Raw genomic sequence first — 21,613 nt, forward strand, 5'->3', positions numbered from 1 at the left:
CTAAAGGGTTCACCCCAGAAATGTTCCCTTGAGTTGACAGGAATGCATGATTGCCAAATTGAGGCAAATTGTAGCCATTCTCAAAGAAGCATTGTTTGCGCTTGTAAATTTGGATTTGTAACATTGGATACTGTGTAGTATTGTAAATAAGTTTTTGGAAGGAACAGCAGCTTGCAGCAGTACAGTAATGCAAATTTCACTAGCACACAAGGGAGCTATTTGTGTACATTGTTGTTGTCCTTGCTCCAAGCCTTATTTAATTAGTGCCATTGCTGAAATAGTTGCCATGATTCTTACATTCTCAACTTTGTCAGACAATAAACAGTGTCATCATGGGTCCATTCTCCAATGCATAAGGACAGAAAAATGGTAATGATTTATATGGTACATTAATACTGAAGGGGGTCTTCTTTGTATTATTTTTATTGTTTCCCCATCATGCACATCATGAAGGTGTTTACAAAACATTACTTCATCTGGAATACTATGCTAACAGTCTTGTCAGTTTGGTTCTTCTTGCTAAAGCAGAAATAGAACAATTACAGTACCTACTGTAGGACTGCTCAGAAACAATATTTTACACTGCTAGTAGCTCTATTTTTAGTTTTTATTTAAGAGTCTCACTGCTGCTGGGAACTGATAACTTAAAGTATAGGTGAATTAATAGCATCCATTATAAAATACAGAACACTAACATAAACGCAAAACTGTCCTCATAGAGCGTAAGTATGTTAAGTTTATGTTTAACAACTTACCAGGATTTACACTCTAGAAAAGGGCTCTCTTTTAGCCTCAAACTTATAAATTGTATTAGAAATACAGGTATAATAATTGTTTTTGGCAAATTCTCTCATTCTATTCTGCAAAGGCTAAGATTGCTGTTTAATATTAAGGATGTGGGTGGCTGATTAAGGGCAAGTGTCATGCTCCCCACTCAAAATGCAGACTTGAGATAGGTTCTTCAGTTCAAATTTATAGCTGAAGTTTTTGCTTGTTTTTAATACAGCACAATTATAGTTTGTAATGAAGAATCTAGTAAAACTGTAGTTTCAATTATATTTTATTTATACATATTTGTATGCTAACAGTTACATAAGTTTATAATTACTTTCCTTTGCTTTTTGACAGATGACTGGAAGATGATCACAAGAAGCAGCTTGAACTCCATAATCTATGCCTCACTTCATACATCTTCTGCACTGAGAAAGATTGTGCCAAAATCTTTAAAAGGCAGGAGTAAAAGCTCTCAAGACTGGTTAACTCGACAACTCAATGATCCTTATGTCAAACTGGCCCGTCATGAAAACTATAGGCAAGTTACTGGTTCATTTCTTGACTAGTGGTTTTCCTTAAACTACTTTATTCCGGAAAGGTAGCTGGATTGTAATTTGTATAGTTTTGGGTGTACCTGAAAAATCTTAGTTTGTTCCTACACAATATACAAACCTTTCGGTCTTTATGTAGGAATTATCTTCAGTGCAGCTGGAACCGGCCATTTAACCTGTAAACAAGGTGGTATGATAGTTAACCACCGTACAACCAGGTGGGGGAGTCTCACTCACCCGGTCTGTAGAACGTCACTTTACCTTTGGCCATGCTACGGTGAGGTTGTGCTTCACTACCCTCTGCCCTGCTTGCCGTTGTTATCTTGTTTGCATTGTGAATATCCATTCTTTTCCTGGTGGGATCATTTCATCTTTGTTTATTTACATCTGTATACAGTATGTGTTTGTGTGTTTGCTATAGTGAAATAGTGCAGTGCAAACCCACAAATCATCTGAGCCAACCGAGCGTAAGGCAGCACCCAATTGGAAGTGCCTTGGTACCTCAGAGAAGGCTTGTAGCCATTACCTCTTGGCGATTGATGTAGATCCTCATACCCTTTGCACTTTGTGCAGGGAGTATGAGTGTAATCATGACTGTGTGTGAGGAGTGCCATGACTGGACTCCAGAGCAGTGAGCGAAGTATTCATTGAGGAGGAAGTATCAGAAGAAGCTCCCCAAGTTGTCGTCTAAGGGTAATATGCCCCCAATGACTCCCTTGGTGGCTAATCCTTTGGATACTTTCCTCCCTCCAGCAAAACGTCCTTGTTTTGCTACCTCTCCTCCAGAAGAAGTTTCCCCTTTGTCATCTTCTCTTGCTTCATCATTGGGCGACTGGAAGTAGGGCGACCTCCCTTCGGTAGCCTCTGTTCGTTGAAGGGGAGGAATCCCCCTCAGTATGAATGGAGACTGCCCCTACTAACCCGACTTTGATTCCAAACCATCATCCCAAAACACCCAAAGACATCTTACATTACCCTCCTACAGCTGTTACTCTTAAGTATATACACCCCTTAAATGCTTATAACAGCAATTTACTAATTTTAAGATATCAATATTAATGTAAATACAGGAAAATATCTATATAATACAAATTAAATAAATGTTTTACAGAAGTAAGACAACTAATCAAGTTACCCCTGTATACATAAGCATAGTCGTTTTCTCTCAAAGCACCATTCCGTTTTCTTTTTTTCTGTAAAGCGTATATTTATATAAACAAACAGTACCCATCAAGTAAGATAAAAGCCTTATTATTAATATAAACTGCAGGACAGTAACAGCTTTAGCATAATTTTTAGAGTTGAAAGCAATGTAAATTAATAAAGAAACAGTAACAATAACAAGTTTTACCTAGCTGCACAATAAACATGGAAAATATTTGAATAAAATAGGTGTAATAAATAAAAATGAATGAAATTAGCCTAGGCTTGATCCAGAGATGAAAACCCTCAAATCGAAATTTCCATTTCACACCAATATATATATGAAAATACGATATACCACGGTCCATTATCTGAGGGTGCTACTATACTTTTAAAATTTTTCATTTTTTCATTATTTTTTCACATCTTTGGTTCTTGCTCTACTTATTTTAATTACATTCAATTCAAACAGTGATACCCCAACATGAAAAATTTTCTTCCTTTGGGTTTCCCTCAAAAAGGCCAGTACTGTATTTAATTCTACAATGCTGCACAGAGACTAACTGCATAGAAGGATTCCTTTTACCTCAGCAAGTCAGTTACTTCATAGACAGATTAGCGAAGACTTATCACCCCTTGGTACTTCACATGTAAGATTCATGTGTTGTCTAGAGGTGTAATACCATTCCAAGTTTTTTTACGCTGATGACACCTCTTTATAATGAGAGTGCTATATTTCCATGAACATACAAACCCTTTTGTTCCTACAAAATACAAACCTTTGTTCTTTACATAGTATTTAGCTTGCAAACATGAGCTGGAACAGCCATTCAGACTTATTGACAAGGTAATAAACTACCGACAGGCAAGGGAAAGTCCTACCCACCTGTCAGTTTTTACTCCATTTTGCTTCCAGCCACCATGAAGTCCAGACATCTATCACGACTCTGTGCCTGACTTTTGCCATTCAAAGTTTTGTTGATTAAGCTTGAGTATTTCTCCTCCTTTTTTGGTTGTGGACTATGTGTTTGTATTGCAATTTTTCAAACCTATCCATCAAATATGCCTTCTTGCAAGGAAGTAAGTTGGTTTTTCCTTCTTGCTATGAATACTGTTTTCATCGGACACATAACATCATCTGGTAGTTACACAACACTCTTTTATATACTTACTAATATATTTACCTTTCAGACATGGTAGATTTAGCCATGACAGTAAGGTTTACCTTATTCAAGGTAATCCTGCTATCATGGGCCTTCTTTTTTATTCTTTGGCAATAGGCTATGTAGCCTTATTCCTCTGATTTCTGTGTGTAGTCTGTGAGTCTCAACTACTGTAGACAAGGAGATTTTCGACAGTGGTGGAAGGAGATAGAAGTGTTCTCTTTCCCTTCTTCATAATCATGTGCATCATTCTTCTGACCCTCACCTCCACTCTGACTATGGCTGTGAGTTTAGAGTTGTTGGGGGAGACTTTCCCGTAATGGAAATGGAAATCCAAAATATAGATAACTACAATGAAGGCAAAGAAATTCACCCATCACCAATTATAGGCACCACAAACTGATGAACACAAAGATACATGTGATTGTAGTAAATGCTTTGTAACAATGTGCCACAAAAATAAAACTATAACCTACACCATAAGAAATTTCATGAGGTATAGGAATAAGGAAAAAACAAACATCAAATCTCATGAAGAAGGTTGCATGTATATTGAACACGTAGCATATTACAAAGAAAAACATACCAATATTGTAGATAATATTCTAAAGAAAATCAAAATGAAAAAATTAAATCAAGGTAGTAAAAATGTAACAATTAACAAAAGTCAGATTCAAACTACAGTGCTGTACAACAAAAAATGAATCAAGACCTACAAAAATACAAATTTACTTATAACAAAATTTAAAATATCACCTTAATTAATCTAGAGTAATTTGACCACTCTCATATTACACCATTCACTCATTATATAATTCAGTGGAATATAAAAGGATTATTAACAAGAAAGCACTTAGGTGAAGTCCAACGACTTATAAGTGAATACGAACCAATGATATATGTATACAGTACACCATGTACGAAAACTTATTCCAAATACAGGCAGTCCCTGGTTTACAACGGGAGTTCCATTTTTATGCCGCATCGTAAACCAAAAAATCGTTGAAAAACGTCAAAAATCCTAAGAAAACCCTACTTTTAATACCTTGGGTGTATTGAAAACTATGTAAACTGCATTTTTATTGAGTTTTTCATAAAAAAACTCAAAATTTTGATTATTCTGCCATTTTGGAGCCATATTTCTTCTGTCGGATAGGCATACGACGCGTCATAACCCCGGAACATGCGTCGTAAACCGGGAAATAATTTCTGATGAATATATTTGAAAAGTGTCGTAACCTCGGAACGTTGTAAGCCGGACCCGTCGTAAACCGGGGACTGCCTGTATAGGTAAATATCTACTAGCCACAACATCAAAGGGAAAATGAAAATAATATAGGAATAGCAATATATGTCCATAATAAAATGATAAATGACAGAGTAGATATAGATTACACTGAATTACAAATTTCAGCAATACTGTAACAGTGAAAATAGAAACTAATATGTTTGATATTACTGTACAGTATTAACTTATACAACCAGCCTAATAAAAAGTATGATTTGAACATATTGTTACAGAAAATAATAAAAGAATTTAAGAATCCCATATTAATTGTAAGAGATTTCAATGCACATAATACAGTACAGTATGGGACTATAACAATATTATACCGGATAAAGATGGAGAAAAAATAGAAATCTTAATGGACACTAATAATCTCTGTTGTCTGAATGACAACGAAGTAAATACATACTGTTCCAAAACCAAATAGCCAAACTGCAAAATTTTTAGGATTGATATTTGATGCACACCTGAGTTGGAAAGCCCATTTAACTTACATAAAATCAAAATGCAATAGAGCTTTAAATCTAATTAAAAAGCTGTTGCAAACTAATTGGGGAGCTGATAGACATACTCATACTATACTGTATAAAGCAACAGTGTTATTAATCATTGATTACGGAAGTGAAATATATGGTTCAGCGTCAAAAGCAGCACTGAAAATATTAGATCCAATTCACAATGAAGGACTAAGAATTTTCACTGGAGCATTTAGATCCTCACCAGTCTCCTCTGTACAAGTTGAATGTGACGAACTGCCACTGTTCCTCCATAGAGAATTCATAACAATGAAAAATGCATTAAGAATCAAGACAAGTGATTCACCAACAAAAAATATATATATCTAAAGGATATGTTTATAAACAATCATTCTCTACCTTTCTTAATTAGAGCTAATAGATTGTTTGAGTCATTAAATATGAATACAGTATACAATTACCTTCAACAGTGAGGTTACCACCCCGTTGAACTATGAATAAAGTAAAGACTTGCACTCACTTGAAATATTTAAGTTCATATTACGCAATATGTACCGATGGGTCTAAATCACAACTTGGAGTAGGATTTGCAGCTATATCCCAGAACAAAACATCAATTTTCTTTACCTAATAATGCCTCAGTCTTCACAGCAGAGTTGTGTGCAGTTGCAGTAGCCATCAAAATTATAAAACAAATATCATTCAATAATTTTGTGATTTTTAGTGGCTCAAGAAGCGGCAGTAGAAGCTGTTCAAAGTTATTACCAAAAAAATAATATTGTACTGCAGATTAAATTTGAACCCCATAAACTGTATAATAATGGAAAAAATATTGAAATATGTTGGATCCCTGCCCATGTAGGAATTAAAGGAAATGAAGAAGCCGATAAAGCAGCTAAAGAAGCAGTCCACATGACAAGAGCAAATGTAAAAATCCCAATTAATGATTGTATAAGAGATATAAAAACAATCATTGTAAATAAATGGCAAGATATATGGAATGAGGAACCTATAAATAATAAATTGAAACAAATAAAGTCCTGTGTTGGAAAATGGAGTTCATCATATCAGAGAGAGACACACAAGTAATCTGACGCGTCTGTGAATAGGCCATATTCGTTTGACGTATGGACACTTAATGAACAGTCCACATGGCCCTCCTCCCAAATGCCCAGAGTGCAAAGTGTTGATAACAGTCAAACATGTGTTGTCTGAATGTGCAAAATATAACCAACAGCAATTATCAACCTTTGGAGGTAAATTGATTGGGGAAATTTTGTCAGAATCCTCTACATTTTCAGTCATTCCAATTTTAACATTCATGAGGAACTGTAATTTAACAGACAAAATATAAAAGTAAATAAATAATGCAAATACAAAAGCCTGTAGGGCATTCAGTTAATAAAAAAAAAAAATTATAATTTATTCTGAATTTCAATATTTAGTTTTTTATTGATTTTTTTATTTTTTTTTTGTATGGAAACAAGCAAGTGTAGTTAACATGTACATGTGTTCCAGTGTAAAAGAATATACCTTATACATTTTTTTCTTTTAAATTTCATCTTCATTCATTCATCATCACGCAGGTGACTATTTGGTCCCAGTTCTAAGCTTATGACCTAGACCTGGTATTTCATCCTAATCCTTCAGGCCAGCACTATGAGAGCTAATAGTCAGCTCAGTGGTCTGGTTAAACTATCTTAATAATAATAATCCTCTAGTTCAGAGATGTGTAGTCCTGAAGAGAGACGCCAGTGGCGTTTCCATGATGAATCACAGCCGTTGAAAAGGCATACAGCAGATGCAGTCTGCTCCCCTCAGGTGTCTTGCAAGAGGGTCAGGGAGTCTGAGCCTTCTTGCAGTTTCTGGGACAGCCCAGAATGCTTTTCTCCAGTGCGACCAGATGAAGAGCATAAAGTTTTGGCACCCAAATGTTCTTCTTCCGCTCACAAGCACAAGCTCCCAGTAGCGCCCATTGGTGCAGCAGCAGTCAAGCGCCCATTAGTGCTTGGTAGCGCCTGAGGGCCCAGTGGTTCCCAAGCGCCCGGTAGTGCATGGACATCCAGTGACACCTGAGTGCCCAGTAGCGCCTGATCGCCCAGTCTCTTCTTCCAAGTGCTCGGCTCCAGCACCTGTTTTTGCAGCCCCAGCTTCCGTACCTGTGGTGGTTGATCCGTCCTTAGCTCCTCTCCAGCGCCAACTGGATGACATCTTACGACTTCTGAAGAAGCCTCCCCCTGCTGCTACAAGTGACATATCCTTATCACCAGTGTCGTCAGGTGAGGAGGATTTGGATAAGGATTTGGATAGGATTCTCCTCCTGCTTATGCAGCCCTATTGCAATTTTTGCTACATAGCTGCCCTGCCTTTTTCTCTCCAGTGGCCCTGACCTCTCCTGCATCCGCTTTCTTTATGAGCAATCAACCTGCGGAACCTTCGAGGTTGCCACAGATAGTGCTCTCTTCCTCAGCAAAGAAGGCATTAAGCAAAGTTGAGGATTGGCTCTCAGGCAAGAGAGAGCAAGAGAAGGCTTCCTTCAGTTACCCCCCCTCCCAGCTGTTTTGTGGAAGATATTTATCTTATGCCACAGGAGAAGCTCCTTCCTTGGGTGTCGAGCCTCCTCCCAGGGTGACTTCTCCGGGCTTGTTGACTCCTCTCAAAGATCGGCCTTTTCGTCGGCCAAAGTAGTGTTTTCTTCTGCTGAGATAGATCATTATCTGAGGAATATGTTCAAGGTCTTCAAGGTGGTTAGTTTTTGGGATTGGTCTGTGTTTGCCCTTGCCCAGAAGATAGACTGTCCTTTGCCTACGTATGTTGCCTCGGACTTGCTTGGTGTCCTCTCTTGTACCAATAAAGGTATCAGAGACATGTCTCGGGAGTTGGCCTCTCTCTTTGCAATGGGGGTTCTGAAGAAGAGGGAACTTTGGTGCTCATACACCACCAAAGGAGTTACTGCTGCTCAGAAAACTGCTCTCTTCTTCTCCCCTCGTGTCCATGGTTATCTCTTCCCTCAGTCAACTGTCAACAAGATTGCGTCAGACCTTCATAAGAAGTCAACTGAGGACCTCTTGTCTCAGTCTACAAGGTGCCCAAAAGAACTGTCCTCTTTTAGCACCAAGTTGGCCTCCCCTCTTCAGCCTTATTCCTTTCATGGCGGTAGACAAAGAACTCAAACTAGACCCTGAAAAAATGTCCAGCTTTCGTCTCATTCCTCAAGAAATCCTCAAGGAAGTGAAGACCACGTCCTCCATGCCCTAGTAGGTGCCAGGCTCCTTCAGTTTTGGGAGAGGTGGAGCGAGAAAGGAGAGGAGCAATGGATTGTGAAAGTCCTGAAGGAGGGTAACTCTATCCCATTCAAAGAAAAACCTCCATTAGTCATGACTGCTTATTCAGTAGGCTCAAAGAGGTTTTTGGCCCTCTCAGAGGAAGTGTCCTTCCTCCTCAGGAAGAGAGCAATAGAGGTAGTCAAAGATGTCAGCATGGAAGGGTTCTACAATCATCCTTTTGTAGTCCCCAAGTCTTCAAGAGGGTAGAGACTGGTCCTGGATGTCAGCGCTCTGAATTTCTTCTTCCAGAAGACGAAATTCAGAATGGAAACGAATCATTCTATTCTATCATCCATTCACCAGGGAGACTGGATGGTCACAGTAGACATGCAGGACACTTACTTTCCACGTCCTTATACATCTGGACTCCAGGGAGTACCTCAAATTCGTATTTCAGGACCGAGTCTCTTTTGAGTCCTATGCTTTGGCCTCTTGACAGCTCTTCAAGTTTTCACTCGTGTTCTCACCCCCTGGCAGAGTGGCTCCATCTCATGGACATCAACATCTCACTCTACTTGGGCAGTTGGCCCCTTCAATCCCCGACAAAGGAACAATGCACAGAGGACCTTTGGAAGACCCTTCTTCTAACACAGGACTTGGGTTTATTAACCCTTTAACGCCAAGCCCTATTTACAAAAACGTCTCCCGTATGCCGCGGTGTTCGTGAGTTAGCTCAAGCGGAAAAAAGTTTTTTCAAAAAAATGACAGCACGCTTAGTTTTTAAGATTAAGAGTTCATTTTTGGCTCATTTTTTCATTGCCTGAAGTTTAGGATGCAACCATCAGAAATGAAAAAAATATCATTATCATATATAAATATTGGAATATATGACAGCGAAAAAAAAACTCGTATATAATTGTATACAAATCGCTGTAAGCAAAACGGTTAAAGCTAATGAGTTAATTTTTTTAGTTGTATTGTACACTAAATTGCGATGATTTTGGTATATAGCAAATTTTAAAACGATCAAAGCAACACAGAGAAAATATTATCACAAAATGATGCATGAATTCGTAACGCTGTGGAAGTAAAAAATGTTTTTTCAAAAATTCACCATAAAACGAAATATTGTGCTAGAGACTTCCCGTTTGTTGAAAAATGAAGCTAATTGATTGAATATTACTAGACTGTAAGTGTTTTAGCTTACAATTGCAGTTTTCGACCATTTCGGTCGAGTTAAAGTTGACCGAAAGTCGAATTTTTCTATTTATCGTGATTTATATAGAAATATTTCAAAACTTATAAAAGCTACAACCATGAGTTATTTTTGTTGTATTGTACATGAAATTGTGCACATTTTCATATATAAAACTTTATGTAACGACTAATATAAAACGGTGCAAATATTACGACAACGAGACAAAAGAATTTCTGAGATGTTCGCCGAGTTACACAAGAGACGAAGGAAAATGTTTTTTTAAAAATTCACCATAAATCGAAATATTGTGCTAGAGACTTCCAATTTATTGCAAAATGAAGTTAAACGATTGAATATTACTAGAATGTAAGAGTTTTAGCTTACAATTGCGTTTTTTACCATTTCGGTCGAGTTAAAGTTGACCGAAGGTTGAAATTTTGGCATTTATCTTGATTTATGTGAAAATATTTCAAAACTGATAAAAGCTACAACCATGAGCTATTTTCTGTTGTATTCTACATGAAATTGCACACATTTTCATGTATAAAAGTTTATGTAACGACTAATGTAAAACGATGCAAACATTACGACAACATGACAAAAGAATTTCTGAGATGTTCGGCCGAGTTACAGCGCGCAGACGTAAGGAAAAAAAAATTTTTTTTCAGAAATTCACCATAAATCGAAATATTGTGCTAGAGACTTCCAGTTTGTTGCAAAATGAAGGTACATGATTGAATATTACTAGAATGTAAGAGTTTTAGCTTATAATTTTTTTTGACCATTTCGGTTGAGTTAAAGTTGACCGAAGCTTGAAATTTTGGCAGTTATCGTGTTTTTATTATTGTGATTTATGTGAAAATATTTCAAAACTGATAAAAGCTACAACCATGAGTTATTTTCTGTTGTATTCTACATGAAATTGCGCACATTTCCATATATAAAACTTTATGTAACGACTAATATAAAACAGTGCAAACATTACGACAACGTGATTTAAAGAATTTCTGGCGGACGTAAGGAAAAAGTTTTTTTCAAAATTCACCATAAATCGAAATATTGTGCTAGAGACTTCCAATTGGTTGCAAAATGAAGGTAAATGATTGAATATTACTAGACTGTAAGAGTTTTAGCTTACAATTGCGTTTTTTACCATTTCGGTCAATCAAAGTTGACCGAAGGTTGAAATTTTGGCAGTTATTGTGGTTTATATGAAAATATTTCCAAACTGATAAAAGCTACAACCATGGGTTGTATTTTGCTGTATTGTACATGAAATTGCGCACATTTTCATATATAAAACTTTATGTAACGGCTAATATAGAGCAGTGCAAAAATTACGACAAAATGACGAAAGAATTTATGAAATTTTCGGCTGAGTTACCGCCCGTGCGTAAGAAAAAAGTTTTTTTCAAAAATTCACCATAAATCAAAATATTGTGCTAGAGACTTCCAATTTGTTGCAAAATGAAGGTACATGATTGAATATTACTAGAATGTAAGAGTTTTAGCTTACATTTGTGTTTTTCGACCATTTCGGTTGAGTCAGAGTTGACCGAAGGTTGAAATTTGTTGTAGTCGACGTACGGGACGTCCACTCGGCACCCATCAGACAATTTTAGTCGACGTATGATACGTCCAATAGGCGTTTAAGGGTTAATCAGCCTTCAGAAGTCCCAGATGGCTCCGTCTCAGAAGATAGTATATTTGGGGATGATGATGAACTCTCAAGAGTTTTCCGGTTTTTCCGTCCCCTAAGAGAGTGGAATCCTGTTTGCAAACTGTAGACTAAGTTCTCTCTCTCCAGACCTGCTCAGCCAACAAATGTATGAGTCTCCTCAGGACTCTGGCCTCCATAGAGCAGTTTGTTTCCTTGGGAAGACTTCATATGAGAGTTCTGCAGTTCTTCCTCAGAGCCAGCTGGGACAGGAAAACGCACCCAGATTTGTTTGTGTTTCCCCGTGACCTAGATTAAGAGGACCTTCTATGGTGGAGGTCCCAAGACAGACTGTTGGAAGAGAAGTCTCTCCTCCATCAGAACCCCGAACTAGATGCCTTCTCAGATGCGTCAGACCTAGGTTGGAGAGCTCTCCTGGGAAACAAGTAAGTTTCCGGAACATGGTCTCAGAAGCAAGAGGAGTGGCACATCATTGTGAAAGAGTTGAAGGCAATTCACTTGGGTTTGCAAGCCTTCTAAACAAGTTTTTGACAAATGGGTTGTGGTCCACTCGGACAACACCACAACCCTGTCTTATATCAGCAAGCAAGGGAGAACCCATTCTTTCTCCCTCTGTGAAGCGGTGAGGGATCTTCTTCTCTGGGCAAACCAGAATCAGACAAGAATCATCACGAGATTCATCCAAGTCAAACTGAATGTCTTGGCAGACCAGCTGAGCCACCACAATCAAGTCACCCCCACAGAATGGACTCTAGACCCTCTTGTTTGCTTAGACCTGTGGAGGCTGTGGGGAAGACTGATGCTGGACCTCTTCGCGACTTCCAGAAACCATCAACTCCCTCTGTTTTGTTCCCCAGTCCCAGATCCCTTAGTACGGGTAATGGATGCCATGCTGCAAGAATTGTCGAGCAAGGACCTGTATGCCTTCCCTCCATTCAGCATGATAAGGGAATTTCTGAACAAGCTCCAGTCCCACCAGATTGTGACAGTGACGTTAATAGCCCCATTTTGGCCTCTGAGGGAGTGGTTCCCAGATTTCCTCTGGCTTCTGGTAGACTTCCCAAGGCTTCTACCACAAAAGCCAAGTCTGCTCAAACAACCTCATTTCAGGCAGTTCCATCAAGGGTTGTCCACTAGCTCTGACAGGCTATAGACTGTCAGGAAGCTCCTCAGAGAAAAAGGGTTTTCAAGAGCGGCTGCAGAAGCTGTTGAGAAATGTAGACGTCACTCATTCAACAACGTATATTAGAACAAGTTGTCTATCTTCAGCACTTGATGTAGAAGAAATGGCTTCGCGTCTTCTCAGACGACCATAACAGAAATAGCGGATTTTCTGCTATTTCTGAGGACCTCCAGAAACTTGTCCTCTTCTACTAGTAAAGGTTACAGGGTCATGCTGAGCTCTGTTTTCAGTCATAAGGGTTTGGACTTATCCTCAAACCAGGACCTATCTGATCTCATTAGATAATTTGACACCTGCAAGCAGAAGAAAGCAGAGCTAGTATTGTGGAAATATAGATGTGGTCCTAAAATGGCTCTCCAGCCCTCTTTTCGAACCCCTTAGTTCTATGTCCTTAAGGAATCTTACTCCCTCTTTTTGAACCCCTTAGTTCTATGTCCTTAAGGAATCTTACCAAGAAGACCCTCTTCTTGGTAGCCTTTGCAACTGCTAAGAGGGTCAGTGAAATTCATGCCATTAATAGAAGGATCGGGTTATCTTGAGGAGATGCAGTCTGCTCCTATACCCTTGGGTTCCTTTAGAAGAACATGACTCCTCCCAAACCCTGGCCTAGTTCTTTTAGCATTAAAAGGTTAATAGAGATTTTGGGTTCGGAAGATGAAGAGAGAGCACTTTGTCCGTTGAGGGCTTTAAAATATTATCTGCATATGACTGAGAAGATACAAGGACCTTCCAGTAGCCTATGGTGTTCGGTCAAAGACCCCTCTTGACCCCTTACAAAGAATGCCCTATCTTTCTTCTTAAGAGACCCCATTCCTGAAGCACATTCTCAGATTGGAGAAGACCTCCTACCTGTTTTTAAAATTAGAGCTCATGAAATCAGGGCTGTAGCTACATCATTAGCGTTTAAGTAAAACCTCTGTCTCTCTTCCATTCTCCAAGAAACATACTGGAAATGCAAGTCGATTTTTGCATCCCATTACTCACTGGAAGTGGAAAAGGATTTTAACAGTTGCAGTACTCTGGGTCCTTTATTGGTGGCTGGCATGGTGTTGGGGAAGAAGTGTAGGAAGCATCCCTTCCATCCTTATTCTTTTCGCCTTGACTTTGGGTGTTGAGTCTTAGGGGAGCCTGGGGGTACCGTGTACCTGGATACCTACCAGTTTTTAGTGGACGGGTGGTGGTTTTTTAATTATGCAGTGTAGGTAACAGTGTTGTTTGTCTGGTTGGTTTTTGTGATGTACTGCACCCAGGGCATGGGCAACTATTGATGCTTTGCTATCCTTTGGAAATGTCCTTCACTGCAAAGCTCCCACTAAAGTAGCAGGTGCTCCTGGCTGTACTGCCACGTTGCTATGGGTTACGGGTTAAGATGAGTACCAACCAGTAGCTCTCTTACCAGGTAAGGAAATAACAAGCATTGTATCAATGCTAGCAGTTTTTTCTATTCTCAAATCTTTTACATATACAGTAATAATGTTTTGAGGTAGAATGTCCATGTATCCCACCTCCTGTCAATGTGGGAATCAGCTATGTAATTATTTGTTATGTATATAAAATAAGTTTTTATATATACTTACCAAGTACAGTACAGAATGGGAGCCCTCCCTCCTCACCTCACATGGACATAAGGACACAAACAAATTGAAGCTCTTTGCTGAGCTGTTCCTCTCTTTCCCAAAAGTGGGTGGGGCTAGTTACTTACACAAAACAAAAGAATCGCTACTGCAAATTTGAAAATTTTAGCTGCTGTGAAAGTTGAAACTATAGGTATATAATTACTTGGTAAGTATATATGAAACTTTATTTTGTCATAAAAATGTCATTTTTGCTGGAGATTTTATTGCACACCACTCTTGTTTCCTCTTGTCAAGTGCAATAAACACAGCAAGAAGACATCTAAACCTTCTAATGAAGGAATTCCTGGGTGTGAAATTATTAAATGACAGAAATAAAACACACCTCCATGGAGGAAGACTGGAATTTGCATCCTGTTATTGCTAGCAATAACATGGGAATATCGTTTGAAGATTAGTCATTTACTAATGAAGACCCTTTCATCAACTGGTTTATTGCCAGCAACCATTTTAATTTCAAAAAGACCGTGTGAACCCTGAGGATGGTTGCGCAGGCAGATGCAACAACGCAAGAAACGAAGATCAAGGAGATTGGCGCAACTGCCTGTTGAATTTGGCATCCTGTTATTGCCCTAATTTTTTTAAAAAAGATTTCAATCACTTTGTTGTCAAGATCAACCTAAAAATAAGGATTTTTAAAATCACTTTGTTGTCGAGATCAACCTCCACCCCCAACAGTGGGTTGTAGACTGGATTTAGCCAAATGGTTTGCCTTTGAGAGTTTTATGGCAAAATGGGCCATCAAGTACATCCTCTTTCCTGCTAGTAACATAGATGAATTACAAGAAAACTTCTAAATGCCTTCAGGGTGCTGCAAATCCTCCATGCCAGAGAAATCTCTCAGAAATAATTCAAACCTACATAAAGATTCTTGATATTATAATTCAAGGATCCAGGAAACAAATGGGGGAGTAAACAGAACAGGGAAGCATTTGAGGCAGCAGCCCACAGATGAAATGCATGCACTACTGAGAGAAGTCGTCTCTCATGCTGCACAAGTAACCAGCAAAGTAAGGAGAGAAACCTGGCTACAGTGTTGTGTACAGACGACTTGTCTAACCCCTATTGCAAAAATATGGTGATGGTTTGACATAGTATTCAGGAAAGCAAGGAAAAAGCAAGCCCATAATCTCAACCCACAAAGAGAGGCTGACAGATTAGCTGAAGATTTTGCAGACAGGATGAGATCAGTACATCTGCCTTTATCCACAAGAGACAGGCAAAATGCCCTCTGTCCTGAAAGATGGAGGAGAATCAGTGCATCAGACAGTACAGATATACCCTTCATGAGGGAACTAGACACAGTTTTCAAAAAAGGGAAAGACATACAGCATGTTGAAGAATATGGGTATACCAGCCAAGGAAGTGTGCCTCCACATAGTCAATGAAACATATGTAGACTATGTCAGGCCTAGGCTGTGGAATCAGCAAAACACACAGCCTATCCCTAAACCAAAAGAACCAACCTCTTACAGGTCCATCTCCACATCAGCTGCACAGAAAAGACAGCTGAGAGAATGATCCTAAATGGGCTCCTCTGGAATCCACAACAGAAGAGCAATCATGGTATTTCTCAACTTAGAGAAAGCATATGAACTAGCCAGTGCTGCTGCTATCCTCATGTCCTTAAGAGAAAGCATATGAACTAGCCAGTGCTGCTGCTATCCTCATGTCCTTAGTGGAAAAAAGGGTAAGAGGACAAAAGAATACACTCAAAATAGAGAAGCCAGAGTCACCTTCAGGGAGACATTTCTGAGTTCCTCAGGCTAGAAAATGGAACTCCTCAAGAAGGATTCTCAGCCCTTTCCTCTTGAACAAGCTTCAGTCAACTCTCCTGCAGGAGTCAAAGTTTTCATTTATGCGGACAATGTCTGCATTGTGAGCACAGACAAAATTGAAGCTCATCAGAAAATACAGAGAGCATTACTGTACTGCAAATTGAAAGATAAGTTGCTTTGGTTTAAAGATCAACCAAAACCAAAGCAGTGGTGATGAATTACTCTCAAGAGTTAAATGAGCTACTGCTAATGGAAGAACTCATTGAATGGGTAGAAACCACATATACCTAGGAGTAAACAGAAACAAACAGCTATCACCAAACAAGGAAATTGAAATACTTAAGAACAAAACAAAAAGTCAATACAGTGCTCTCAGGAAAATCACATCCCTTAGGCAAGGTGCCATGTATCATACTTTAAAGACCTTCTATAATCAAACTATCATGTGTTGAATTGAATACTATGCAGCCCCAGTACTCACATGCCTCCAAAGCAATCAGCAGAAAACCCTTTAAGTAATTAAAAATACTGTAATGCTTTCAGCGGCCAAGTTTCAGGCTCATCACAGGAGCTCCAGTGTGGACAAGATTGTGCCTTCTCAAGAGCTGAAACACGACTGCAATCACTGGCATATAGAATAGATCCAAGGAATGCAGCTATCCTGTTAAAGACAGTTAAAAACAACAGGATTTGTCCACTGAAATGTACAGTGAGCAGGTGCATAAATCTGCACAAAGAATTAGAATCACCCAAAACCTATGCTGGGAGCCTCCTTGCTACCATAAAGAAGATTGGTATGCAGGAAGATGCTACTGTGACCAAGAAAGACACCCCCTCTGAGTCATACATTGAACCAGCACCTTGGGAAGATAAACTCTGAAACCCTCCCTGAAAGCAAGGCAGCTTGCACACCTGAACAATAACAACAAGCAGTTCAAGATGCAATGGACAGAACAGCAGCGCCAATATGTATATCATTGATGGATCAGTTGATCTCAACATTCCATCAGCAGCAGTCCATTCAGCCTCATTCAAAGAAAGTTGGAGGCTCTCCAAGAATGCCTCCACCCTTGAGACAGAGTTAATAGCCATTGCAAAAGCTATGGAAGACTCCCAGCATAAAAAAGGAAATACCATGATTCACTTGGACTCCAGAGGCGCCATTCAAGCCATACAAAACATAACCAAAGTGAAAGCAAAAGGAAAATATTAAACTCCTTACATGTATCTGGGTAATTGCCTCTCTTCAGCAAAACAGAGGTAGACAAATAACATTAAACTGGATCCCAAGTCACGTGGGTATCCATGACATGAAGAAGCAGATGCCATTGCAAAGCATGATCTGCAGTGCAGCAGCATGAGCATTAAACTGGGACCATCATTAACCCAGTTCAAAAGCGAAGCAGTAGCATACTGTCAACAAGAAGAAAGCAGTGTCAGGCAGGCCTTCTCTGAAGGTTCAAGAACTGCCAAATGGTATTTAGAAACCACCACCCTACAGTCTCATAATATACCCAGAGAAACCTGACATATATTAGCAGTAATTATTCACAGATTAAGGGTTGGATATCTGTGCAACTGGCAAAGAACAGAGAATGATCAAAGAGCATGCAATTACTGCAAAATTGTTGCTGACAAGCCATTAGAATACTCTTTGCTAGAATGCCCAGAAGCTATGCAGGTAAGAGGAAACTATGTAGATAATGATAGAACAGCAACGAAATTACCAAAGTACATACTCGAAAACATTCAGGATTTTACTGGTTTTCTTTGTTCCTACCCACCACCAAGGTAGGAAATAAATAAATGACTTAACTATCACTTTGGGAAGGATCGGGACCTTGCTGGATCTGCCCATGATAAGGAAACCATCATTTGCCCTGATGAAACACTTGTTGAACCATTATCTTTAACCACTTTTCCTTTCTGCAACTTCTCCCTTCACACCCTAAGCAAAATCTCTCCCTATTCCTTGTACCTTTCCACATATGTATTTTTCCTTCTCCACCCCCTCTTGCTCCTATTATTCCAACTTCTAATTTTTTATTTCCCTCCATCAGTCTCTTCCACCAAAGATCAATGCTAGTTTTCTATTGAGTAGATGAAATGTACAGTAAACCCCCTGTATTCGCAGGGGATGCGTACCACAACCCCTGTGAATAGCTAAAATCTGTGAATACTTAAAACCTTTCTAAAAACACTTAGAACTGCCTGTTTTGATAGCTCAAACAAAAAAAACTCCAAAAATGCTTATACAGGTATTATCCTACTTACGATGGGGTTAGATTCCAAAGAACCCATTGTTTGTTGGAAAAAACGTATCTTGAATATAGCCTAGCCTACACTAGGGTATTCAGTACCATGTACGCAAATATGGTAGCCTAGCGTATACTATAAAGTATACTCTATACATATACGGTATAGTAATTATTAATATCAGCTAATTCTGGAGGTTCATGCAGAGTGACTTATGATAATTCAATACAAAGAGAAACTGAATAACAAACAAGAATTAGCATAGCCTACACTATGGTAATTTATATTGTATTCATATAAGGTAGCCTAACTTACATTATACAGTACTGTACTCTATATATTCACATAATATTGTATTATACAAACATCAGCGTTATGAATATGCATCTTTTCCATGGATCTTTTAAAATGTTATGCTTTAATTCTCTGTATCCAATAATATTGTATATATTATACTGCTTTTGTATTATGAATTGCGATCATAACAATCAATGTTTTGGTTTGGAAATTGATTATGCAGTAAATTTATTTTGCTGTGTTTAACACAGTTCAGAGCACTTTTCTTGCTTCTAGTTAGCATAAATGAATCTCTAGATACTTTATTTGTATGGGGCAAGGTTATTTTTCATTACACGAAGTGTTTTTAAGTCGAAATATAACTTAAGTATGTCTCATTGTGAAATTAGCTATTTTTTTCATCAGTACATTAAACCCCCGTATTCGCATTCTCACGATTCACGGACTCATGTATTCGTGGATTTCTCTGTGGAACGTATCTACCCATTATTCGCGAAAATTTCGCCCATTCACAGTATTTTTCACTGAGAAATAGTCACTAATTACTGTATTTTCATATCATTTTCATGACTAAATGCACTTTTTATGATAAAACTATTAAAATACTCAGGTATAAGCAGTTTTAGAGGGGTTTTCTTTTGTTTAAACTATCAAAATAGGCAGTTCTAAGTGTTTTTAATAGGTTTTAAGTATTTGCGGATTTTAGCTATTTCCGGGGGGTTGGGGTACGCATCCCCTGCGAATATGGGGGGTTTACTGTACATGATGTTGGCTGTTTGGGGGCATGTTTATTTTGTGTAAAAAAAGAAATCAAGATTCCATTAGCTATTTTCACTTGATTTCATGATAATACGAGCTTTACATATTTATCGTTTATTGGTGTAAAAATAGCAGTAATATTTGTTCTTTCATGCCTAGTAGTTTTGATTAAAATACTTCCTTTGCAATTTTAATTACGGTCGAGTTTTGTCCTTGTTGCCGATTGACGAAAATTTATAGTCATTAGCAGCTTGAACATTGTTTTATCAGCTTCAGCTACAACTTGCAGCTTAGATTTAGCAGTATATTTCCTTGCTAATCTTTTATCCATACTGAATAAGGGTACAGTATAATGTAAAAATATATCAGTCCTATTCTACTTAACTTCATTTGTACTACAGTATAACTACAGGCAGTCCCCGGTTAATGGCAGGCTCGGTTAACAGCGATTTGATTTTATGGCGCTTGTCTAGCAACAAAAATCGGCAATTTTCGGCGCCCAAAATCGCCGATTTCTGCTTATCAGCGCCGATAACCGAAAATTGGCGCTTTTCGGCACTGATAACCCCCGGAAATTGCCGAAATCGCCAATTTTCAGTTAGTGGCGATTTTCGGTTATCATCACACCCTCAGAAACGGAACCCCGCCAGATAACCGGGGACTGCCTGTACGGTAATTATTTATTACCATACGATGGTTGAAATACAAGCAAAACAGCTGTTGTTACCCGATTCGGTTATAAACAAAACAACAGCTCCTCGTTCGGTTGTTTATGGCTGTACACATTTATGCAAGAGTATAACGTTACTAACAATACTTTTATCATTCTCTTTTACCTTTTTACCTTTTTAACTAGACGATGGGATAAAGAGATGGAGAAATATAAGGTGGTCTATTGTAATTTGGTCTCTCTCGCTGCCTGATTGTACGCTGCTGCCTGCACCTGCAGGAAATTTGTAAATATTTTCTAAATATTGTATCGGTATTAATTGCTTACCCCATCAAATTATGGCAGATTATCGTAACTTGAGCACTACCTGGGTACCTGAATATTTTAATAGTTTTATCACAAAAAGTGCATTTACTCATGAAAATGACATCAAAATGCAGTAATTAGTGAATATTTCTCTGAAAAATACTGCAAATGGGCAAATTTTCAGCGAATAATGTGTATATATGTTCCATAGAGAAATCCGTGAATACGTGATTCCGCGAATCGTGAGACCGCGAATACGGGGGCTTTACTGTAGTATAATAACACTGCAGATTTCATCAGTTTTTTTTGCTTTTTCTCTTATAATAAATAATTTCCTTTTTCCTTACTGGCTATCTTTGACTTGCCAGTACTCACTATTATCATTCTTTATCTTCTGCTGACAGGTACTACTTTAGGGTTCAAAGAGGTATGCATCCTCACCTGTTAATTCTTTCATTTCACTCCTACCGTTTCACTGGCACAACCATAGATCATAATAAAGGTTTCATGTACATATCCTGCAATTGACTTTCTCATCATAAAATTACTTATGGGCTACTTTATGAGCAAGAGCCTGTGCTGGCATAAAGCCAGCTCAGTTAAAAACCCCAGGAACAACCATTCCAGCTCGTGTTTGCAAGCTAAATCCAATGTAAAGAACTTCAAGTTTGTATATTAGGAGAAATACAAATTACCTTTAAAAACTGCTATTTTTCCATGACTATTCCTGACTATTTATTGGCTTCTTATTTAAAATTGGCTTTAGTATTCCCAGGTCCCAGGTTGTATAGGGATATTAATAACTTCAAGCTAGAAATGAGAGGCATGATCTGTTTTCACTGCTCAGCAGCTATATTTTCAGGATGCTCTAGTGTTTTGCTATGGCCCTGTCAGTCAGTAATATCATGGAGCCAAGGAGAGCAGTGGCTAAGATAAGCTGCTAAATGTAAGAAGTAATGTAATGGTTTGATTTGTGTTAAAACTCTGCTGCTGACACTGTTGAATTGGTATGTACACTTAGGACTTCTGCTGACACTGTTGGGTTGGTATGTACACTTAGGACTTCCAGCAGTGCCTGTGATCTGTCTTGGGGTCAGTTAAAGGATTTTGACAAAGGAAAAATCTATTTCTGGGGAGAGACCTGTGTCACCCGGTGAAATAACCATTCAGCACTTATTTCTAGGTAAAGCAAT

General features: G+C 38.5%; 1 protein-coding gene across 2 annotated transcripts in view; it reads left to right on the forward strand.

The window, feature by feature from the left end:
- The window catches only part of Mrm2 (Mitochondrial rRNA methyltransferase 2), a 78,312-nt gene that overhangs the window by 10,795 nt on the left and 45,904 nt on the right, over positions 1-21,613 (forward strand). For both annotated transcript variants that reach the window (XM_067117255.1, XM_067117256.1), the window contains exon 2: positions 1,129-1,312. In XM_067117255.1, the coding sequence (XP_066973356.1) occupies positions 1,140-1,312 (173 nt within the window). In that variant the 5' untranslated portion in view covers positions 1,129-1,139. The remainder of the gene's footprint in view (positions 1-1,128; positions 1,313-21,613) is intronic.

This window comes from Macrobrachium rosenbergii, chromosome 15 (genome assembly GCF_040412425.1).
Source record: "Macrobrachium rosenbergii isolate ZJJX-2024 chromosome 15, ASM4041242v1, whole genome shotgun sequence".
In the NCBI taxonomy this organism is placed as follows: Eukaryota; Metazoa; Arthropoda; class Malacostraca; order Decapoda; family Palaemonidae; genus Macrobrachium; species Macrobrachium rosenbergii.